Source organism: Trypanosoma equiperdum (genome assembly GCF_001457755.1).
Source record: "Trypanosoma equiperdum strain OVI genome assembly, contig: ctg_531, whole genome shotgun sequence".
Classification (NCBI taxonomy): Eukaryota; Euglenozoa; class Kinetoplastea; order Trypanosomatida; family Trypanosomatidae; genus Trypanosoma; species Trypanosoma equiperdum.
The window spans coordinates 48,447-70,964 of NW_027124456.1; the positions used below are offsets into that span (position 1 = coordinate 48,447).

General features: G+C 48.9%; 13 protein-coding genes across 13 annotated transcripts; all 13 read left to right on the forward strand.

Moving 5' to 3' along the window:
- Window positions 1-96: 96 nt before the first annotated feature.
- Window positions 97-783, forward strand: TEOVI_000222000 (Ubiquitin family, putative; the record flags this gene model as incomplete). The annotated part of the gene is made up of 1 exon (XM_067225318.1): window positions 97-783. One exon carries the CDS (start codon window positions 97-99, stop codon window positions 781-783), a length of 687 nt encoding a protein of 228 aa, XP_067081419.1.
- Window positions 784-976: 193 nt separating this feature from the next.
- On the forward strand, window positions 977-1,873 carry TEOVI_000222100 (uncharacterized protein; the record flags this gene model as incomplete). The annotated part of the gene is made up of 1 exon (XM_067225319.1): window positions 977-1,873. One exon carries the CDS (start codon window positions 977-979, stop codon window positions 1,871-1,873), a length of 897 nt encoding a protein of 298 aa, XP_067081420.1.
- A 171-nt stretch (window positions 1,874-2,044) lies between these two features.
- On the forward strand, window positions 2,045-3,244 carry TEOVI_000222200 (BRO1-like domain containing protein, putative; the record flags this gene model as incomplete). The annotated part of the gene is made up of 1 exon (XM_067225320.1): window positions 2,045-3,244. One exon carries the CDS (start codon window positions 2,045-2,047, stop codon window positions 3,242-3,244), a length of 1,200 nt encoding a protein of 399 aa, XP_067081421.1.
- A 410-nt stretch (window positions 3,245-3,654) lies between these two features.
- Window positions 3,655-4,560, forward strand: TEOVI_000222300 (succinyl-CoA synthetase alpha subunit, putative; the record flags this gene model as incomplete). Its single annotated transcript, XM_067225321.1, has 1 exon — window positions 3,655-4,560. One exon carries the CDS (start codon window positions 3,655-3,657, stop codon window positions 4,558-4,560), a length of 906 nt encoding a protein of 301 aa, XP_067081422.1.
- An 870-nt stretch (window positions 4,561-5,430) lies between these two features.
- On the forward strand, window positions 5,431-6,093 carry TEOVI_000222400 (Translation initiation factor eIF3 subunit, putative; the record flags this gene model as incomplete). Its single annotated transcript, XM_067225322.1, has 1 exon — window positions 5,431-6,093. The coding sequence occupies one exon, from the start codon at window positions 5,431-5,433 to the stop codon at window positions 6,091-6,093; it is 663 nt and encodes a 220-aa protein (XP_067081423.1).
- Window positions 6,094-6,388: 295 nt separating this feature from the next.
- Window positions 6,389-8,173, forward strand: TEOVI_000222500 (KIF-1 binding protein C terminal, putative; the record flags this gene model as incomplete). Its single annotated transcript, XM_067225323.1, has 1 exon — window positions 6,389-8,173. The coding sequence occupies one exon, from the start codon at window positions 6,389-6,391 to the stop codon at window positions 8,171-8,173; it is 1,785 nt and encodes a 594-aa protein (XP_067081424.1).
- Window positions 8,174-8,897: 724 nt separating this feature from the next.
- TEOVI_000222600 (TPR repeat, putative) lies at window positions 8,898-9,944 on the forward strand (the record flags this gene model as incomplete). Its single annotated transcript, XM_067225324.1, has 1 exon — window positions 8,898-9,944. One exon carries the CDS (start codon window positions 8,898-8,900, stop codon window positions 9,942-9,944), a length of 1,047 nt encoding a protein of 348 aa, XP_067081425.1.
- Window positions 9,945-10,283: 339 nt separating this feature from the next.
- Window positions 10,284-11,045, forward strand: TEOVI_000222700 (RNA triphosphatase; the record flags this gene model as incomplete). The annotated part of the gene is made up of 1 exon (XM_067225325.1): window positions 10,284-11,045. The coding sequence occupies one exon, from the start codon at window positions 10,284-10,286 to the stop codon at window positions 11,043-11,045; it is 762 nt and encodes a 253-aa protein (XP_067081426.1).
- Window positions 11,046-11,373: 328 nt separating this feature from the next.
- Window positions 11,374-11,844, forward strand: TEOVI_000222800 (uncharacterized protein; the record flags this gene model as incomplete). The annotated part of the gene is made up of 1 exon (XM_067225326.1): window positions 11,374-11,844. One exon carries the CDS (start codon window positions 11,374-11,376, stop codon window positions 11,842-11,844), a length of 471 nt encoding a protein of 156 aa, XP_067081427.1.
- A 918-nt stretch (window positions 11,845-12,762) lies between these two features.
- TEOVI_000222900 (translation elongation factor EF-2, putative) lies at window positions 12,763-15,435 on the forward strand (the record flags this gene model as incomplete). The annotated part of the gene is made up of 1 exon (XM_067225327.1): window positions 12,763-15,435. The coding sequence occupies one exon, from the start codon at window positions 12,763-12,765 to the stop codon at window positions 15,433-15,435; it is 2,673 nt and encodes an 890-aa protein (XP_067081428.1).
- Window positions 15,436-15,715: 280 nt separating this feature from the next.
- Window positions 15,716-17,119, forward strand: TEOVI_000223000 (Rieske-like [2Fe-2S] domain containing protein, putative; the record flags this gene model as incomplete). Its single annotated transcript, XM_067225328.1, has 1 exon — window positions 15,716-17,119. The coding sequence occupies one exon, from the start codon at window positions 15,716-15,718 to the stop codon at window positions 17,117-17,119; it is 1,404 nt and encodes a 467-aa protein (XP_067081429.1).
- A 428-nt stretch (window positions 17,120-17,547) lies between these two features.
- Window positions 17,548-18,636, forward strand: TEOVI_000223100 (protein phosphatase 2C, putative; the record flags this gene model as incomplete). The annotated part of the gene is made up of 1 exon (XM_067225329.1): window positions 17,548-18,636. One exon carries the CDS (start codon window positions 17,548-17,550, stop codon window positions 18,634-18,636), a length of 1,089 nt encoding a protein of 362 aa, XP_067081430.1.
- A 515-nt stretch (window positions 18,637-19,151) lies between these two features.
- Window positions 19,152-21,998, forward strand: TEOVI_000223200 (transcription activator, putative; the record flags this gene model as incomplete). The annotated part of the gene is made up of 1 exon (XM_067225330.1): window positions 19,152-21,998. One exon carries the CDS (start codon window positions 19,152-19,154, stop codon window positions 21,996-21,998), a length of 2,847 nt encoding a protein of 948 aa, XP_067081431.1.
- Between the last annotated feature and the right edge of the window lie 520 nt (window positions 21,999-22,518).

Sequence of the window (22,518 nt, forward strand, 5' to 3'; positions counted from 1 at the left end):
CAATATACCGCTGTGTCTCATTAAAAAGAAAAAACCTGCCTTTTTTAATTTTCACTCGCTTTCACAAAAGTTTGTTATCGGGCTGTCTGCCGGCAGATGAGGCGCGGCGCCCTTTCTCTGTTGAAGGCAGGACTTCTTGGACACTACCAGCAGGAGGCGTTTGAAGCCCGAAAACGGTTTGAAGAGTCCACGACATATCCTGGACCCATCCGAGCAGCGACACCTGGAGATACGCGCTTTTATTCGGGGAGCTTAGAGTCCATTCTTCATGATACTGACAGGCACTATTGGCGGGCAGTAACTGACGACCCGAGGGTGCAGCACCTAATTCCATTAAGAATAAGGTTCAAAATATTTACCTGGGTTACATCTGGCTGGGAGCAGCGTATGCAGGTTGTTCAGATTATGGCTCCGAAAGACAGTACTATTGCACAAGTAAAGGATCTTGTTCTCGTTGAGAATCAGTCTCCCTATCTTTGTGTTTCGTCCTTTCATCTTGCTATCGATGGGAAAGAATTGGACCCACAAAAGACGTTAGGAGAATATGGTATAACAGAGCAATCACAAATTGACGCAATTGAACAGAACGACCATTTGCTACACAGGGACGATGAGAGACCCAGGGATTGGACTGTGGACGAAATAACAGCGGAAGATGTGAAGCGTAGTCCATACAAAGAGATGGAGATGCAGCCACTACAAAACTTGGCACCGCGTTACGAAGCTCGGCCAAAGGGGTATTTTGGGAGGACATATTATAGTGGGATGAAGCAGAGTTCATGAACTGTCTGATTTTACTGTGGCACCGAATTGTTATTATTGGGATTTATTTTGATTATCTTCGTAAAAGAGGATTATGACGACCTTCTGCTTTTGTTACAACGTGGCACAAATGGAAATATCCTGTGCATGCTTTCTTTTAACTAAGTGAGAGAAAATTCTGCTATCATATGTTGGTTTTCTTCCCGAAGGCGTAATGACCGTGAAGAGGGAGACCGAAAGTATATTGGCTATCGCCGATGAGGTAATAGCGTCCATAGAAGGCTACCCAAGGAAGGATAAGTTGCAACAACCCAGCATAGAGGGGAAACCCGTGGTGGCCCCGCCAAGCTCGTTTTCCAAATCTATCCAAACAGAGTCAAAAATCTTCAGTAAAGGTGTGCAACATTCCATATATCTGAAAGATGTTGGGATTCAGTGCGCTCAACAACCTACAAACCGTGATACGCAGACGGAATGTTTCACATTTTCTTCATCCACGCAGACTGAACCTGACACGACGCTAGTATCGGTTAAACGGGGCATAAAAGATGTGACGAAAAATTTCGCAGAGAAATCAGAGTATATGGAAAGATTGCTAGAATGTTTGGCAGTTCGCTTGGACCGCTGCCGTACCAACGTTCACAAGGTTGCAACGCAGTTGGCGGATCTCGCAGCGTCACGAAGAATCCTGGAGCAAGGACTCAACGATATTCGGGTCGATAATTCGGTTACTCGGTTAATTCAACAGGAGACGGAGGTTCGTAACTTCCTATGGGATGAGGAACATGTTTCACGCAATGAAGTGGTCATGCTGGCACTTAGCGAGATGCGTGGATATTACGTGAAGCATACATCGCCACTTTTAGAGAACCGGTGTGAGTGTGTGCCTAATACCGATGATCCTTCCTTAGTTCAGAAATGCGTGTCAGGGGCAACTACCCTTCCTACCGGTGACTGTACTGATGTTGATGAATATCTCCAGTACAACCCCGTGTCCAATCTAGTCAGCGAGCAATGTGAATATTTCAAAGATATGGAAATGCTGTTGTCGGAGTGTCTAGCTGTTTTGGATAAGGAGAACATAGCGCATTTGTCGTCCGCATGTCTTTGACAAACGTCTGCACGACTTCCTTATTTTTTGTGACAGTTGCTATCATTTTTTTTATTGGTTGTCTCACTGCTCATGTGCATGTATAGTTTTGAACGGTAAATTGCTTGCACTTTCCCCATACTTGTGTGACTCCCCTGGGAACGCTGCTGAGAACAGCAGATCAGTGTGTTGATGTTACTTAGGTTTGTCACTTTTGCCTTGAAGGAGTCCGTTGGTCCTAGTGAAAAAGTTGATGCAAATTGGAAGAGTATACCTCCTAACGTGAAAAGGAGTTTTGAGTTAAGGAGAGCTGAGTGCATTGCGAAGTTTGGCTGGGTTCGTGACCAGTTCAAGCAGAGCAATAATTATGCGACTGGGTTTTGGAAGAATTTTGAGGAGCGTGAGAAGTTGATCAACTGTGTTGTCGATGCTGTCAATGACTATGCGAAGGAACTGGCTGCCTTGCTCTACCACTACCCCGTCCTAGCAGATGGATATTATTATTGTTGGACTCCGTGCCTTTCACCACAAGAGACTATTTACTTTGACGACTTTCGTTATGATTTACAGAACATGTACTTTAACGTCGGGGTTATTCTGGTGAATGTGAGCGAACGGTTAGTATGTTGGCAATCGGCGCATGGTCACGCATCTGCCCTTCAAAAGGAATGCTACCATTATCTTTTACAAGCTGCCGGATATTTTTGTCTTGCCAAGGATATCTCTGATGACATGGAATTATACGTAGTTGGTGACGTACGACTCGCCAGACCCGGGGACGTCTCGGCATCTGTTTTGGAGTTTTGTCACCTTGTTGCCATAGGTCAAGCGCAAGAGATAGGGTCAGCAAGATCCACTGAAAACGGACAAAGTGAAGGAAAGATGCTTACCGTGAGACTCCTCCATCAAACCTTTAAAATATACGAAGAGGCTCATAAAGTAGGCCTGAACTGCGTTGCAGTCGATCACAACATATTCAATGAAGTTCTGACGTTTGTGAAGCTGAAGGTTGATGTGTTCAAGTCGTTAACGTACTCGTATGCCTCCAGTGGTTTGTTTGATAGCAACCCTGCCGCCGGTTTGTGGTTTGCGAATCAGTCTGATTTGTTGGCGGCGAATGCCATCACCGAAAAAAGGACATCTGGTTTACAGAAAAAAAAGCTGCCATTTCGGGGTGATGAACTAGTTGATGATTGCCGCATTTTTGTTCAAAGAAATATTGAGCGATGTCGAAAAATCAACTCTTTGGTGCACCGCACAAATGCAACCGAAGATTCATTCGAGCTTCCTCCACCCACCGTGCTTGCGCAAAAGAAGGACATTAGATTACCCGCGGCGTTCCCTCATCAAACGGTGGCGCGTCCGACAGTTAAGATCTCTATTGGGGTTTAAAAGTGAGGGGAATCGGTGAAAATGCCGATGTAGTAGACTTGGAGTTGGTTGAGTGGAAGCTGTGTTGAGTTTTTACTTCTTAATTTCTCTCGCTTTTCAACGCTTGATTACGTTGCGGTTATTCCCTTTCTTTCGTCATATTGATCACTTTCCGGCTTCTTCCTACACACATATACATATATTGTTGTGCAAGATTATAACCACACGTCGTGGCGCATTATTTTCGTCTGATACAGACATACCTAAGCTAGTTGTTATTGTTTTCTGCCTCCATGATAGAGGATGGTCAATGTTTTCCCTGTAAGTAATTGTGAATAATGATTATTAACATGCCCACAACAATGTATACGACATATTTTCTTTGTTCGCTTTAAGTGTTCTCAGGTGACTAAAGTTAAACATTATTTGAAATGATCTCAAGGACAGTTCGCCGCTTGTGGATTAACCAAAACACTAAGGTCATATGCCAAGGTATAACGGGGAAGCACGGCACATACCACACTGAGCAGGCGATTGCTTATGGCACCAAAATGGTGGGCGGAGTGAACCCTAAGAAAGCGGGTTCGACCTACCTTAACCTGCCTGTCTTTGGTACGGTTGCTGAGGCAGTGAAAAACACTGGGGCCGACGCTACTGTTATTTATGTCCCTGCCCCTCACTGCGCTGCAGCAGTGGAGGAGGCTTTGGTTGCCGAAGTTCCCCTGGTTGTTGTTATCACTGAAGGGATTCCGCAGTGGGATATGCTCCGCGTAAAATCTATGCTTCTCTCCCAGAACAAGACCCGGCTGATAGGTCCTAACTGTCCGGGTATTATCCGCCCGGAGGAGTGCAAGATTGGTATTATGCCTGGCCACATCCACAAGAAGGGCTGCATTGGTGTGGTTTCCCGAAGTGGCACCCTTACTTACGAGGCTGTTGCCCAAACAACAGCCGTCAACCTTGGACAGTCGTTGTGCGTGGGAATTGGTGGCGATCCGTTCAACGGTACCAACATGATCGACTGCGTTAAGTTGTATCTGGAAGATCCTGGAACTGAAGGTATCATTCTCATTGGTGAGATCGGTGGTACTGCTGAGGAAGAGGCTGCAGAATTCATAAAGAATCATCCCATCAAGAAACCTTTGGTTACTTTCATTGGTGGTGCCACTGCCCCCCCAGGACGCAGAATGGGTCACGCTGGGGCTGTTGTCTCTGGTGGGCAGGGGACTGCGAAAGGAAAGATGGAAGCACTTGAAGCTGCAGGTGCCGTTGTGGCCCATTCACCCGCTCAGCTCGGGGCGCTGATGGCTGAGTTAATGAAAAAGAGGGCAATCTAAAGCGCAATATCGCTTTTTTTCTTTTCCGTTTATTTGTTTATACAGTAGGAACTTGAGGGGAAATTTGGTACAATTTCCCCCCTTGTGACGTCTAAGGGTTCGGGCAATGTGAGCGAGACGGAGTATGTTTTGTTGAAGGTAAAAGGGGGGGGGGCATTAAAGCAAATAAAGCAATGAACGGCACGTGTGAGCAGCGTTTTTTCTTTTCCCTTGGGTTTGTGGGGTTAAAGAAAAATCGAGGAAGGGGAACGTTTGGTAAAGAAGGACGGGTGTGGGGGAGAGTGGGAAACCGTGGTTGTACATGGAGGAGGGGCGAGACACGTCTTGGATGAGGGAACTCATGATCCGTCAGTGCTAAATGTACGTAGCGACGTACACACACTGATTCACAATTTCAAGTCATGTTACCGCTACAAGTCCTCAACGGCAACAACAAAAAGAGCTCAGCATAGGATTGTTTTCTGTGGTGGGACTGTCAGCACGCGGTCCACTCTTCTTCGCTGTGCAGTTCTTCACTCTCTGAGTAAGCGGGAGTAAATAGCGATTATGTTTCTTTGCACATTTCTATACGATACGTGATGCGTCTGTTCGACTCCTCGTTGAGTGAGATGTTTTTTTTTGTCTAAAAAGGGAAGGGCATTTACCGAAAAAAAGAAATGAGTATTTCGCCTGCGTCAGAATCGGAAGGAAATAAATGAACGACCACTTAAAGTTTATTTCTGTTCCCGACACTATTCTTTATTCTCAATTTATGGTGATGGTGCTGTGAAGCACGCGTATGTGGCTGTACTTGATACTTTTGAATTCCACTTAACGTCTGGCGTGCGCCAGGGATTTTTTTAAATAAAGGTAAACTAGCTTCTTATAGCCATGGAGGAGGACTACCATGAGTATGACGACGCTGCTGATGACTGGGAGGTTGAAGCCCAGCAAGGAGAAGCTGCCGAGGAGGAAGCCCTTAAGCGAAAACTGCGAGAACAACAAGCCCTACTGGAGAAGGAAAGGCAGCGAAGACGTGCCAGAGCTTCTGCACGAACTGAAGAGGAGGAGCTATTACCCGCTGACGTTGCAAGGGCTCTTGAAGATATGAAAAGCACGGCAAGCAGTGCCGGGGAAGCCCTGAATGTGGTAAAAGACAGTGAGAACGCCGTAAAGCTCATCGCTGACATGCCCGTCAACACTGCCGCGGAGGCGGAGGCGCTCGGTGTCGTATTGGCTGACCGCCTTCTTAGCTTTTCTGAGTCTCCACACTTCAACTCAATCCTTTCTGTCGTTTTCCGTGATATAGCCCGTGAGTTTAAGTCAGGCAACGCCCTTGACACCCTCAGGACCATTAAGGACAAGGTATCAAACGCAAGTAAGGTTTGTGAAGGAAAAATGAAGCAAACAAAGGGTGACAAGCGGGAGCAACCGGGGAAGGAAGGGGCATCCGCAAAGGGTGGCTCTTCAGCAGGAGATGCACTGGGATTGGACACCATAGGGGATGAGGGTGGTGCTGCCAACGTTCCCGATGGTGATGACAACTTTATGTGAAGTGCATTTCTTCCCATAGTAAGGTTAGCTTTTATTTGTTTGGTGGTAACTTAAAGATTCACGTCTTTCCGCTGCTGGCGGAATAGTAGGTTGTTGAACTCGAGTATGTGCCCCTCCATTTCTGTTTTGATTTACTTCGTTTAGCTGCTTTTCTGAAGGTTGGCGTTTTATACACTCCTGGGGCTAACCCACTGAGCCCCTATTGCCTACAGCTGACATCCTTGACATTGCTTCTGAACCTTTTGGCATCTGTGACAGGGGAAGAAATTTAATTTTTACACCTCTACTTTCTTAGATGGACCACACTGCGTTCACGTTGTCATACGATGCCATCGTAAAACTAAGTGAAGAGGAGGGACCGAGGCGTAACGTTCTAGAGCCCAAGTTCACGGCCAGGAGCCAAATGCAATCATTAAGGGACTCTGTTGTGAATGCATACAGAGAGTCGCCTAGTTTTACTGCGCTTAGTCAAGTTTGCCGGTGTGGTATATTCATTGGTTTAAACATGTTGGAAACATCGGAAGAAGAGGAGGGCATGACAGAGCTGCGCAAGGCATACTCTGTTACTCTTTCCGGTGCTAAGGAGGAACTGTTGGCCGATGTTGAGAACATCACACCCCACCCAATAGAGTTAATACTGCAGAACGAGGCACCTTACATAGACGCGACCCACCGTTTTGCATTCGCAACTGAGTTTCTGCGGGTTCATAATGCACTAGGGCTCTACTTCTCTAATCGGGATGCGACATTGCGTCTCAACGATGCCAAGCAGGTTCTTCATGTTGCCGAAAAGGGATATAACAATTGGAACAAGTGGTTTGAATCGTTACCTGGAAGTTGCGTGATGCAACAAGTTCCTGTTAAAGAAAGCGGCGGGCTTGACCGCGAAAGCATATCCACAGATGCACTGGCAATATACACTGCAAGGTACGAAATGGATACGGCATTTACATCTACACTTTTCTTTTTGGCGCAGGTTTATTCAGCATCGCAGATGACAGCGATGGCTTCGCGTTACTGCCACAGAACGCTGTACAGTCAGCTACTCAACAAGATGGAGTTCTCCAAGAAGGACTGGGCTACGAACGCCCTGCATCTGAGTGCATTTTACAGTAGTTACTACGACTACGGTAAAGCGCTACACTGCCTCAGTGCTGGTCGTTTCGTAATGCCGAAGGAAAATCCAACTGAGGAGACCCTCGGTGTTGTGGCGTGGGCACACGGAAGGTTCTACTTGCATCGCCTGCAGCACTATGCTGATGTCAAGCGTGGTTGTGCTTCACGTGCCCCCCTACCGGACGAATTGGAGGGCTGGTGGGAAGATTTTCCCCTTGACATCCCCCCACCAGAATTCCCTCCTATTATCGAAACTTTTGACGACGCCCGTGAATGTTTCAAAACTGCGACCAACTGGTTTAATGAAGCTCTTAAATTTTATGTGTACGATGGGTGCTGCACTGAGCACATCGAGATCATGAAGGACAAGGCGCGTTTGTATGAGGTGCTTATTCATTTCGAGACGGGCCGTGATCGTATTATTGCTATGCATCAGCGTCGCGTGACACTACTAGAGAAATTCCCAGATGACCTTAGTTTCAAGGCGTACCCGACACTGGTGAGGCAACTGTTATTTGACCTCGGCGTCATTCATGAGGAAGTAGTTGAGCTGCGCATCCGTCAGAGAAGCGACCCTGTGGAGGGTGAGAAACCGTTGAGTGACAAGAGCCTGAACGCCCTCGTTAGGGTCAATCAGTCCTTCTACAGGCGTTTCTGTGATACATGGAAAGATCCAAAATCAGGGGTGGTACCTGAGGTACTCGAATCGGAGTCCAGGATGCCATTTTTCAGGGCGGCTATGCGACTTGCCCAGCTGCAGCTAAAATTTGTTTTTAAAAATCCCAGAGAGGAGTTCGAGAATATCTCGGTTGCCATTCAAATGTTTCAAAAGGCCGTTGATTTTGCATCTGCAAACCCTATGGAGGATGAAACGGAGAAGGAAGTTCAGCTGTCTCGCGAAATGATAGATATGTTACCCTTGAAGCAACGGGATCTTTTGCGTGTGTACAACCGTACTGCTTGAGCGAACACGAAGTGTAAAATTAAACCGGTGCGTTCGCTGTTTCTGTCGATCGTCGCTTAATAGCAGCCTCCCATTCGGAGGTCTTTTTAATTCGATTTGCGTGCGCCATTGTTTGTCTTCGTACGTGTATCTTCACATTGTTGATATCTGCGTTGACTGCTATTAGTCTCTTGTAGCTGTGCTTTCATAGAATTATTATCGCTACTCTAGCTGTTATATTGACATTTTGCGTTTTGGGCGTGCGTGAGGACTGATATTTCATTCGAGGTGTAAATGCCTCACTTCCTTTTGTGGTGACAACTCTGACTCGTGCTGCCCTCCAGTTGCTATGTGAGGGTGGAGGTTCTCCATGGTTCAGGGGATTTGTTTGATTAAAAAATTTGCGCCTGGTGGAGTGTTCACTTAAAGAGTTACTTGGTGTTGAGCTGTTCCGGTTGTGGAGGTGGTTGCTGAAAGGTAGTTGGGGTTCCTTGCAGTCTGTATTGATGAGATGTTTTCTCGATCTGCCTGCAACTCTTAGCCGCGCACCACATTCAAATACTATTATAATTTTCCCATATGGGCGTGTGCTGCTGAAACATCCTATTGCCATTTTGGTGGCGCATTCTGTTTTTTCTTCCCTCTTCTCAACGACCTTTGAGGACATCTCTCCCCCTTTTTGTCACATTAATTGTCTCTGAGGAGACTTTTTTTTTTGTATATGTGAGGAAGTTTATTGGGTACAATGGCCAATGCAGCGTTAGAGGAGAACTTTGTCAAGGCGGCATCCCTTGTGCGTGAAGGAAATCATATCGCCGCCATTGGTTTGTACAAGACGATTAGCTCCGACGAGCACATCACAGTGGCACAAAAGATACGGGCATTTTCTAATATGAGCGCCTGTTATGCTGCGCGAGAACAATTCGCTGAAGCACTTAGTGCTGCAAAGGAGGCCCTTCAGATGGACGACCGCAACAGCAAAGTTCATGGGCGAATGGCAGCAGCCTACCACGGGCTCAAGCACTACGAGGAGGCCTCGCGACACTATGCTCGTGCCTACGAGTTGGACCCTAACACTATTTTGTATAAGGAACAACATCAGCTAGTGTTAGAGCTGATGCGCAGTGGCCGAGGTGTCGCATCGAAGGACACCCTTGACTCTTACTACTATCGCAAGGGTATCGAGCAGGGAAAGGAAGCCATGACGAAGGGCGAGTATTTGAGTGCTGTGCGGCACTTCTCCAAAGCGATTGAACTTCATACAAAATGTGCCTCAAATGGGGAGAGTAACAGGGGGAATGGCGGTGGTAGCGTAGCGGCAGATATGGCTGTTTTACTATGTAATCGAAGTGCTGCTTATGCTCGTGCTGGCCGCTGGTCGGAATCGCTGAAGGATGGAATGAGAGCTATAGAGGTACATCCGACGTACGCGAGGGCATTCTTTCGAGTGGGATGCGCACAGCATCAGCTGAAGCGTCCACAAGAGTCTTGCACAGCACTGCGGCGTTGCCTTGAGCTGGATCCCAGTCACGGCGAAGCGAAGAACTTGATGGTGGAGGTTGAGAAGCTGGTTGCTGAGGCTTGTAAGACAACGGAAGAGAGAGAGCGCGAACGCGAGATACAGGTGAGGGAGATTCTAGAGAGGCAAAACGCAGAGGGTGCAACGCACGCGGTTGGGAGCCGGGGACGTGCCCATGCAACTTCATATGTGCTCTGCAGTTATTGTAATGACGGTGGGCACACGCGGGAAGAGTGCCCCCTTCTGCGTCGCAAGCGCTCTCGCACTTCATGAGGTGGAATCCGAAGCACCATGATACCGGTGGAGGAGGTGGTGGGATCCTGAAGTTGGCTCTGATAGCTGGGTGGGTCTGTGGTCTAATTGCAGACGGATGTTTGTTGCAATGGGCTCTTCTGCGCGACTCATGAGAACGGTGTCTGTGCGTTTCAATGTGATTTTTTATTGCTGCTGGGTGTACGTGTTTGTGCGTACCGGGGTGAAGGGTGAGAACCGGGGTTGTAACGATAGGGTCGAGATAGCAACAACAAAATAATATACCAAGATTGTCTTCACTGAACTCCTAATACCTACAAACGCTCAAACTTCTCAAATAGTTTGCGAAAAGTCCATAGAATGATGGAAGCGACGGAACGAAGGCGAAAGAGAGAGCGTAACGAGCGAAATGACGAGAGGCGTGATGACTGTGAGGTACTAGCGAAGACAGATGAGAAACGAACCATAGTGGAGGAATTATTTCAGCGTTTGCAGTCCCTTGACCACACGCATATGGAGTTGGAAGCTCGTCTGTGCCGGCGCGCAGAAGTGAGTGACAAGTCTGGATCAACTTCCTCAGAGCGCGAGTGGAAGGGCCGAAGGGCACGCAAAACCAGGACGGAGGTGATGCCTGGTGTTGCCGAGGAAGATTACAAGCGAATTGAGGAATTTTGTCTTGACAAGGGTAAAGAAGGGAGTGTTACCCGTTCGACTACCCGTGATGTCTCCTTTGGTCAATGGCGCTACACCTACACCTCTGGGAAGCCCAGTGAATGCATCGCGTGCATAAGAAAGGAGCGACTTTTTGTCTTGGATGTTCCCGTTCCATCTGGGGCATACGACATTCGCTTTTCTGCATGCACTGAAATTACAGGAGAGCTACCCAGCCCTAATTTCGCTCCCACGAGGGGGTACACGCGCCACAAGGACCGCTTGAGCGTGACTGATGGTTTGTTTCGCTATGATCTCACCCGAGTTCGCGACAAACACACTACCGGATACGAGGTAGAAGTAGAATTCTTGCTCAAGGACAACGATGAGAAGAAAATAACTGATTCACATGTTGAGGAACTGGTAGGGAGGGCTTTGTCACTGGCAACACTCACCGCATCTGAGGGTTGAGATACATGGACTCAGTACGTGTGCCCCTCCTTTTGTGGGTTGAATATGTTACTGACCTTTTGAGGTGATAGGTATTTGGTTGGTGCAACTGGGCCATTGCGGAGCGGATACCAGATGCAAGCGCAAAAATCTGTGACGCTACTCGCCTCTATATGCCTATCTCCTCCTCCTAAAACGTGCGGTCTCTGTTTTTACTTTCCTTCGAATCGGTATGTGATAGATCTGATGTCTGTGATGTCATGTGAGTGATTAATGCGTTGAGTACCTCTTTCTCTCTACTTCTTCATTTCACCTGGTTCCCCCCTTTCCAACATTGTCACATTGAGGAATGTTGCGGAAAACACCATTGTTCGCTATGGCCACCACGCGAAAGGCGTTGGTTGGCAACGGCCCCACATTCTCCACGGGCGGCGAGTGTATGAACACGTGCGACATCCAGAACGCTTTCCCAATGAATGACCGCGGTGTGCGCTCGTCTTCTCCATTTCAAGAACCTAACACTGCTATTTATGACTCGTACCTTGCGTGGACATACTTCCAGCCCATGGATGTGCATATCGAAAAGCTGCCAGCTCCAGAGGCAAAGTACTATCAGCGTCACACCAAGAAGCCTTGGGACGTTTCGTCAACGGAACTAACGGAGATTCAATCACGCAAAAAGTACTTTCAAACGCTGGGATACCTTGTTGCGTTCATCTACTTATATTTCCTCATGCCAAAGGAGAAGTCTTTCAGCGGACTGAGCGGTCCTGATGGGCACTGGATTATGTTGCCAAAGGGCCGGCCAGAGCTCTTCTAGACGCTATTGGTGAACTGTGTTGTTTATGAATTGTTTTATTATGTAGCGCGCCCAGGTTGGGGTGTTTAGGGAGTAGATGCCGCAGTGTGCTTATACGTGCGTATGGACGCCCGCAAAGGAGTAATTACACACTCACATGCAAAAAAGAGACACATCAAAGTATCAGGAAGGGGTGGCGGTGCTTGCCATGTGCATGTCCTCAGTTTACATATTCTGCTCATCCCGGATAGAAATATGCTGTTGTGGGTTTCATTGTGTGCTGAGGGAGGCGACAACACACTTTCTTTATTTTCTCCTTTCGCATGCCAGTGGCTTGTTTGTTCAGTGTGTCTTTTTTTTTTTCGATACAAGTTTACGCATGGGCATATGGTCACAAGTGTGGTAATGACCCCCTCAGGAAGGTAGGAAGTGAGGATGTGTGTGTGTATGTGTGTGTGGAGGAGGGTCAGGCTGATGCAAATAATCGAAAAAGAAGTGGTTGTCTTTAGGATGCAGTGCGAAAACTCCTCCTGGCGGCGTGAGGCAGGACAAATAATGGTTTGTGAATTCACCGTCTCTGTGTTGTCACCACTGTTGTTTCGCTATCGCTTTACTGTTTGTTTGAAATCAATGAGACCAGTTCTCCTAATTTTTTTTTTCGCACCGTGATTCCATATTTAGTTGAAGTGACCGAGACAGCAGGGACAGGAGAGGCCCAATAACAGTGACAAGTGTGGTGGTGAGTACAAGGCAACTTTCCACACAGTGTACGAGACTTCTGTTGTACTTGTCCCGTGAGGGCAAACTGTTTTGCTTCCGAAGGTGCATATACATTTATGTATACGGCCAACTTAACGGTTTGAGCAGTTCCAAGAAAAGATTAAAAAAAAAAAAAGACGGCGCTGGTATTGCTGTCAGCTGTGTGGAGGGCGAGAGGAAATGAATCTCGAAACGACTGAGCACTTGCAACGCCTTGGACAGGAACCTGAAAGGATACGTAATTTCTGTGTCGTGGCTCATGTAGATCATGGAAAAACCACACTTAGTGATTATCTTGTCGCGAGCAACGGCATCCTCTCGCCGCAGCTGGCTGGAGAAGTTCGTCTTCTTGACTCTCGACCAGACGAGCAGGAGCGTCGTATCACAATGAAGGCCAGCTCCGTAGTGCTGCGCCATCTACACGAAGGTGTCGAACACCTCTTGAACTTGGTCGACTCACCTGGACACATCGATTTCTCGTGTGAAGTTTCCACTGCTATGCGGCTGTGCGATGGAGCTGTTGTTATTGTGGATGTGGTAGATGGTGTGACTCAGCAATCTAACGGCATTTTGCGTCACGCATACCGTGAGGGGCTCTCCATGTGTCTGGTACTGAACAAGGTGGATTTGCTCATCACCGTGCAGCAGCTGAGTCCAGAGGAGGCTTACTATCGCATGCGCTCCATCGTGGAGACGTGCAATGCTGCGCTGGCGGGGTTTGCAAATCAATTAAAGATACAGGAGGAGGATTGTGTAGCGGGGAAGGAACGGGATGACCCAAGTGACGATGTCTGGTTTTGCCCTACGAAGGGGAATGTACTTTTTGCCAGCTGCCACGATGGATGGGCCTTCTCTGCTGAGTTTTTCTCCCGTCTGTACGAAGGCAAATTAGGTGTACCTGATCTCCAGAAGCACCTTTGGGGTGAGTACTATCTGAAACCTCAAATGAAGGGCGTGGACACGACTCCGCGACGGGCAGGACAGCAGACGTTGGCAGTGCAGTTGATGCTAGAGCCGATATGGAAATTGTACAGTGTGTTTCTCGATGAAAAGGATGACGGGCCTGAGAAACAGCTCAGCATGGCTGCTAAGTTGGGCATACCGGAGAAGTTGTGGAATAATCCGAGACGGGGTCAGCGTGGTAAGTTAAAGGCACTGCTCTCTTCGTGGATGCCACTGGCAAAGTGTGTGTTAAGTACTGTGTGCTCAAAGTTGGACTCTCCTGTTTCTGCGCAGCGGCGGCGGTTACGGTTTCTCATCCCCCGTTTCGACGAAGCACCAACTGCTGTTCGTGAGGCTCTGATGAATTGTTCTCCCGCACCCGATGTTCCCTGTGTTGTGTACGTCTGTAAACTTGTGGACACACAGTTCCTTGTTGGTACTACTCTTGGCAGGGAGGGAAATGATGACGATGCGTTTATTGGGTTTGCCCGCGTTTACAGTGGTCGGCTTCGTCCGGGGATGAAGATGTACGTGCATAGTGATGACAAAGTTGTTGAGGCTACCGTGGGAAAGGTGTTTTTATTTCGTGGAGCCGGGCTGGATGAAGCGGATGAGGTTTGCAGCGGGACCCTCTGCGGTGTCGGAGGGCTCACGCCTTACATTGCCAAATATGCTACTCTCTCAAGTCTAGAAGGTGTTCCACCTCTAAACCCCCTTGTGCTGCCGAGTACCTCTATTGTTCGAGCTTCTGTGTTTCCACGGGATCCGAAAGACCTCTTTCTGCTGCAGCAGGGACTGCGGCTGCTCTACAAGGTGGATCCTCAAGTAGAGGTGAGCATACTTCCGACAGGGGAACACGTGATCGGGACCGCCGGGGAGGTTCACATGGAGCGCTGCCTGAGGGATCTGATCGACACTTTTGCGCGCGTGGAGGTGATGGTGTCCGAATCAATCGTCTCGTTCCGCGAGACCATTGTAGCCACCGGCCCAAGTGCTAAGCCGAAGCTGCACACTGCTACCACACCCGACGGTGCGTTTGCGGTTACGCTATACGCTCGGTGTATGCCTCAGGAAGTTCTGGATATAATAAAAGATGACAACAAGAATCGTGGTACTGCTGGACATGTGATTCAACGCATTGGGGGCGCACTAAACGCGAACAAACGGTGGTCAAAGGAAATCGAGCATGGCGTTGTTGCCTGCGGCCCACAGAAGCTAAAGTTTGTTGGTGTTACCCTCTTGCTGAACTTCAGTGAGCATACAGATTCATTGGGGGTGTTGCAGAGATTCAACCACTGGAAAGACTCGATTGTAGCTGGATTCCAAGCAGCGGCAGAAAGCGGCCCCATGGCACAGGAGCCAATGTTCAACATTGCGTTTGTGATAACTGATATCAATGTTGAGGCTTCTACGAGTCTCACAGGTGGGATGGTACTGCCTTGTGTTCGGGATGCCTGTCGTGCAGCGATGGAGCTGCACTCAAGGCGACTTGTGGAGCCGGTCTATGAGTGCACTGTCTACTCCTCCGGTGCGACTCAGGGTAAAATATACGGTTCGCTGAGTCGCCGGCGTTCTGACATTATAGAGGAGGTCCCCAATGAGGGCAGTGACCTATTTTACATCCGCTGCTTGCTTCCAGCAGTCGAGGCATTCGGGTTGCAGGACGAGCTGCGTGTAGTGACTCAAGGTGCCTCCACAGCGCAGTTACAGATGAGTCACTGGAATGTGTTGGATGCAGACCCGTACTTTACGCCCACCACACGCGAGGAGATTGAGGAGCACGGAGCCGAAGTGGCAACGAAGAATATCGCAGAGCAGCTGCTTGAGCGGGTTCGTCGCCGGAAAGGGCTCCACCGGGAGCGTGTGGTGGAGAACGCAGAGAAGCAGAAATTTTCATTGAAGGGGGCGTAGGTGGGTTCTTTTTGGATGCTTACCGAAACGAGGTAATAAAAATATCATTTTCAAGTAAAAGATTTGTTCACACCCACGTGTGCGCGCGTGTGTGTTGTATGTGTTTGGAAGGAACGCGTGCGCCGGCATGCTTTCTTTGCACACTGATAATGTTGCTTTAGCTGAGGTTCTTTTTCTCCCCTGTGGTGCTAGCCCGAACTCGAAATTTTTAATTTAGAGGAAGGGAAACCCCAAGGATTCATATAATTAAGAGTAGTTTGATGCGGTGGATTAGTGTTCGATGACGGGAGAGCCTGTTCGTATCCACGTCGGTTCGGCCCATCTGTTTAAAGATAAAAGTCGACAACTTATTAAATGCGGCGAACGGAATATTGTTGTGTGCCTTTATAACAACCAATTTTATGCTATCGACAACGCCTGTTACCACCATGGGGGGCCGTTACTTGAGGGCGATATTGAGGATATGGGTGGCCACCCCTGCATTGTTTGTCCGTGGCATCAGTACCGCATTACCTTAGACACTGGAGAGGGTCTCTACTGGGCGCTGCAGATGACACCATCGGGCACTATCGACAGAAATGGCAAGCAGGTTGTGCGATCCAAGGGGAGGAAGCAGCGCATTCATACAGTCACGGTTGAACATGGTGAAGTGTATGTGACGCTAAACACCTCTGGTCCTGCTCTCGACAGTGATGCGTACGCCGAGATGGCTTTAGCGAACAAGGATCGCCCCATGACGAAGCCTATCAGCAACGACGGTATTCGTTCTAAAACCTTTCACAGTTCCCTCCGTAGTGGGCAGGTCTTGGAAATGCTTGGGTCGTCCGGAAGCCAATTGCTTCCATGTGGCTTCACGCAAGGCAAAGTTGTGTATTGTGCACGAACGGAGCACGTGTGTGATGACACAAAGGAGTTCTTTTTCAGTAGTTGCCGTGGTGTTTTGGATCTTTTCCCCCAACCTGGGCAGTTTGTAGACTTGGAACTACCTATCCGTGGCCCCTCCGGCAGGTTTCTAAGGCGTCGGTGGACGGTAGTTGAGACGGACAAGGAGGGTTGTCTCTTCACTTTGATCATTAAGGAAGCTAAAGGAAGCCGCGGAGGGAGCACATGGATGCTTAAAAATGGTCTGCAACAGCGATTTCCTCTTCTTTTAGTCGGCGGCCGTTTTACTCTCTCGCATAACATCAGGCGGTTGCTCGAATTGGAGGGACGTGTTGTTGTTCTCTCCGCTGGTATCGGCTTGACCGCACCGTATGCTTTGCTTAAGCGTCTCTTCGACGGTTCGCAATCGCCTGTGCCGACGGATGAGGGGAATATTGCCATGATACAGGTTGTTCATCTCCACGTGGATGGGAAGGAGTCACTCCTTCCAAGGTGTGATGACCTTGTTCGTTGGTGCAGCCATCAGGGCGATCGCTTCATGTATCGATTTCACTGTTACCTCACCAAACAAGACCCAAGTGCAATGTCAAACCACCTGTTGCTTCCTCATACCACTTGTGGGCGTCGTCCGACATTGTGGGACGTTGAGGAATTTATGGGCGAGTTTGTCCGCACTTCCCCCCCTTTAGCCTTTGTGTCTGGCCCCACCGAGTTCGTAACTATGGGGAAGAATGCCCTCCTCTCCTTGGGGGTGCTGGAGTCTGACGTGGTTACGGACGACCCCGATAATTTGGGACCCTGATTCCACAGGTCAGAGTAGAGGGTTACAGCATGTTGGGCACAGGCGGTATGACAAGTTTATTGGAAGTTGGTGCTGTCCTCGCGTTCATATATTGTGGTTCTACATTTTGGAGGCTGAGGGGGACGGTTAACCGCGACGTTCCAAAACGGTCTTACTTTTTGCTGCCGTTTTTGTTTATATTCCGTGTTGATCCTTCTTTCCCTCGGTTGTGCGGGTCATTTTAACCCTTGAAAGGTTGCAAATAAACAAACAGATAAACAAAAATAAAAGCAGCGAGCGCATCCACCGGCTCCAAATCTTATTTTTTTTCCATTTAACAAAATTGATGGTTGTTAGTTCCTGCGTGGTACGCATTCCATTCGCTCTTTCTAATCCGTCCCTTCCAATGAGTATTTTATGTTGGTCTCTCAAGTTGTAGAACTAGGGTAATGGGAGGACAAAGCAGTGTAACCACCACACCGGAACAAATACCTGTGAATGGGAAGTCTTTGGATTGGGGCCCACCACCGGATGACATCCCAGAAGAGGAGCGGGACAATGAGGAACTTGTGCTTCAGACATGGGCTTTCTGCAAAGCAAAGCCCAGTCCTGCACAGAATTATCGTAGTGATGTGGAGGAGCGGAAACGGCGTCAATCCATGTTATGGAGGAAGCGTGCCAGTTTTATCGAGTTGGACTGTGGGGAGGACAGTTTTTTTGTGTCCAACACGTACAAAGTTATCGGTGTTGCGGATGGTGTCGGAGGATGGCGTGACGAGGGTGTTGACGCCTCACACTTTGCAAACTCGCTTATGGAGAATGCCAAGCACTTTTCTGAGACCCACCGCAAGGAGCTAAACCCAGAGGTGATTCTCCAATCTGCCTTCGACAAGGTGCTTCATGATAAGGTTGTGAAGGCTGGAAGTAGTACGGCATGTGTTGTGGCGCTGCAGAAGGACAGCAGTGGTGAACACTACCTCGATGTTGCCAATGTGGGCGACAGCGGCGTGCTCGTGGTGCGGAACAGGCAGGTCCAGCACCGTGTACATGAGAAGGTCCATGGGTTCAATGCGCCTTTTCAACTTGCTGTACTTCCTCCACATTTGCAGGGCCGTGCTTTTTCTGATCGCGTGAGTGACGCGACCCGAGAGAAGATCCCTGTGCAGAGGGGTGATGTGGTGATAACTGGCACGGATGGTCTTTTTGACAATCGCTTCAACATATCCCTCGCCGCTGACGCGGGCTGGATTGGCCATGTGCAGGGGAGCGCACTTGAGCGGGTCCCGCTTGTGGGCCTCTTACTCGGTCCCATATTTGCAAACGACAAGGTTGCATATGTGGACCCACAGCGTGTTGCCCAGCGCATTGTACAGGACGCATATAAAACTTCACTTGACGAAAGCGCGCATACGCCGTGGGCGTCGATGCTCAGGAAGTTTGGTGTGGAAGATGCAAAGGGTGGGAAGGTAGACGATATTACACTTGTTCTGAGTCGTGTTACAACACGTGAGGAACTTAACGCTACTAGCACATGGTAAACTATAGCCATTGGGGACCAAGCAGTAACTGTATTTGTAACCCCTGGAGGGCGAATTGGGTGACGAGCGGGTTTAGTGAAGGCGTGCGTAGTCCTGAAGCGTATACAGTACCGAAAGCCGTTGCGTGAGGACACCTTTTATTTCAAAGAAGAATTTATCGGAAATTATGTTGATTGTAGCACCCTGTTTCGCAAACATGTTTATGTGTTTGCGCAATGTGATGGCGTGGTGAATCGCTCGGTCTTTCGAACATGTCCAATGGGTGGTGAGTCGGTGTTATCGCCACGTCATTCGTACTTAACGTTTCTACATTTGTGTTATTCTTCAATTATGATTGAATAAATCTTGAAACCTTAATAACTGTGAGGGGGGTTCACTAGTGTTTTGTCTGAAGCGGGCATCTTTGTACTGGAATCCACGTTGCTACTTTTTACTACCTAACGTTTACCCTTTCATTGGTGATTTGTCGGTGTTTTACTGCAAGAAAACAGGGAATTTATCACACAGGCACACCGATGAAGTTTGAGAACCCCGTTGCTGCCTTTCTAGAGAGCCGAAATCCGGCTCGTGCGAGTCTCAAACGGAACCGCACCTTCGTTGATTTCTCAGCACTGAATTCCGAAGCGGAAACACCTGTGGCGGATGTGGGGGCGAGCGACCATGATGTAACAAGCTTGGTCGGTGCTGCCGAAGAGGAGGATTGGACGAATGTTGCCACTGTTTCATCGAGTCCCGTGAAGGTCCTCTTGCTTCCTGATGATGGGGAGGAAGAGGAGGAAGAGCTGCGGCTTCTTCTTGGTGACAGGGGCAAGGTTTTTGTCCGCCCTAAAGACCCACCAGTTCGACAAGAAAGTTCGACCGATGTCACGTCGGAGGAAAATGATGTGGCCAATGTTTCTGCCGATGTGGACGACAAGGTGAAACAGAACCAGGTGTCACTGGGCGATGTCCTATGGGAAAAGCTTTCCAATGCCGACCGAGAAGAGTTGGCCGAACGGTTCGAGCAACAGTTTCTTTGGGAACTTTCCAAAGATGTGGAACTGGCATGTACTTACCAGCCCTTTTTCACAAGCAAGACGATGCGTTTGATCCAGGACGGGGTGCAGTCATCTCAGTTCCTTCCACCAAAAATATTGAGTCGTGAAACAACGAATTCCCCTGACGGGTACGTGCTACGTCCATACCAGTTCGATGGAGTCCAATTTTTGGTAAATCGTTTTCATAGTGGAATGCCCAGCGTTCTTGGTGATGACATGGGTCTGGGGAAAACGGCACAAGTTTCGGCGTTCCTCAACGGTTTAAAGACACTTTACAACGTTGGTGGCCCTCACCTAATTGTGGTGCCCCTTAACACCGTCACAGGTTGGGCGCGGGAGTTGTCCCGATGGGCACCTACACTACATGTGGTGAGTTACAACGGTGACGGCAAAGAACGAGCGATGCTCCGCGGTGGAAGGGGTAGTAAGCGCGGCGTTTTTGTTACTACTCCCGCGATTTTACGTAGAGATCGGGGTTTCTTTTGTAAGCGGTCGTGGGTGGTTGCCGTTGTGGATGAGGCACACATGCTGAAGGAAAGCACGGCGACAATCTCTCATGTGGCTCGGAGGATCACAGCGTGCTTCCGGTTAGCCATGACGGGCACACCGATTCAGAATTCTGTGAAGGAGGTGTGGAGTATAATGATGTTCCTTTATCCCTCATTTTGCGCCCTCTACGAGAGGAACGGTGGTGATACCATTTCGGCCGCAAACAACTGTGCAAAGCTTCTGCAACACGTTATGCTGCGGCGAACGAAGTCTAACACCGATCTTGGCATCCCCCCGCGTGTGGACGAACCAGTCATTATGGTGGAACCTACCAGAATACAACGGGCGCTGCTGTTGAGAATGACGGAACGGGCTCTCAGGGAGGATGGTGGTGTATTCCAGAACCATTTGGCACATCAACGAGTGATTTGCAGTCACCCACTTGCGCTCCGTCTGCTAACCATGGAGGGACGGGACTCTCTTACTAGAGTGGAGGACCGACTGTCGGCATGTGGTATTTCGCTAGATGAGAGATCGATCATAGCACCAAGCGGGAAGATGATAGAGCTTGATCGTATGTTGCGTGAATTCCATATGAACGGTCACCGGTGTCTTATTTTCTCGAACTTCACATGTGTCCTGGACCTTTTGCAAGGGCTTTGCATCCTGCGTGACTACAGTCATGAGCGTATAGATGGCAGTGCACAGCGAGTAGAGCGTGAGCTCTCGATGGCGCGTTTCAACGGACCGGCATCCAAAGTGTTTGTGTTCCTTATTTCCACAATGTCAGGGGGAGTTGGGATAACTCTTACTGGCGCTGATATCGTTATTCTCTTTGACGCTAACTTCAATCCGCAAATGGACAGACAGGCTGCTGACAGGGCGCACCGCATTGGGCAAACGCGCACCGTCCGCGTGTTTCGTCTTTGTTGCAAAGAGACAGTTGAGGAGCGTATTCAAGACATCGCCTTGCGGAGGCTCTCCTTAGGCGAGTTTGTCGTAGATGGCGCTGCAGTGGGTGATGATAACTCAGCTACAGAAATACCGGGTAGTTACATTCAACAACTTTTTTCGACATCAACAAACGGTGAGAACAGGGAAGAACACTGGAGTGTCGGGTCGAAGGATCACCGCGACGGACTAACTGAAGAACAGCAGGGGATGAAAAAAGATGACCCCGTTGTTATCGATTCCGGTGCAGGTGAGGGTGTGGAGAGTGCTCAAGTTCCTTTCGTTTCCCCCCAAGATCAGAGCAACGCCGAGGACGATGCGATAGTTGATGATATTTTGCGCATGGAGGCGGGGGGAGCATCAACTATGCTTTCGGCAAAGCCCATCGGTCGCGTTGCTCGGGTGACAATTGGTGTCACCCATGAGTGCTTTGTGTGCGGGGAGGGGATGCGGCCATTACAACCTCTTTTCCATTGTTCTTGGTGCACGAAAGCCTATCATGCAGAGTGTGCTAACGAGCGCGTCCTACCGGAGGGTGTTTCGGCCCCGCGGAATTGGACGTGCCCACGTCACAGATGCGACCTTTGCGAAAAGGTTGCGACAACAGATGGGGCGCTATTTATGTGTTATGAGTGCCCAGCAGCGCTTTGTTTCGATTGCCTTGACAAGGACTACCTTGATCTTGACAACGATGGAGTCAATTTTCTTCACATCCACCGGAACTATCCTGGAATGGAGACGGAAGGAATGGATGTGCGACGCAATGTGTACTACATCCGGTGCTTCCGCTGCAGTGGGGTTCTTTCCTCCTCGTCCACGTCGGTTAGCGGAAGCACGGAAGAGGACACAACCAGCATTGACGGCAGCTTCAGTGAATCTCACTAGAGGTGAGGTGTGTGTGTGGGGGGGCGATATTCGATGCAGGGGATTTGGATTACATAAAATTTATAGTTTCCCCCTCTTTCTCCTCCCGACCAGTCAAGCTCGTTTTCGTAGACGGTGCCACCAGGTTTCGCTAGAAGACCAATGTGGTCGGTTCTTCCCCCCTTTGGTCGATTTTTTTTTATTTCAAAAAAAAAAACAGAACCAAAAAAAAAAGAGGAAATCCTTTTAACATATGCTCACACCACTTTAGTTTTAAGCCGTATCTGCTTGATAAAAGCTAGAAAATTTGGCTTATTTCGCTTCATTTGCTACGCCACAGGTCAACAACAACGTGTCTCACGAGGTGTGTCGCGCAAAGGCTAAATGCTTTAGGGGCGAAAAGATACGTGAAGAGTGGGAGGGCTGGTATTGTTGTGCAGTGCGTCATTTCTAACGTTTTTTTTGTGCGTCCGCTGCCTGTTGTAGTTGATTTTTCTTTCCCTCTATTCGTTTCCCCGTTTTTTTCTTCATTTTTTTTTTT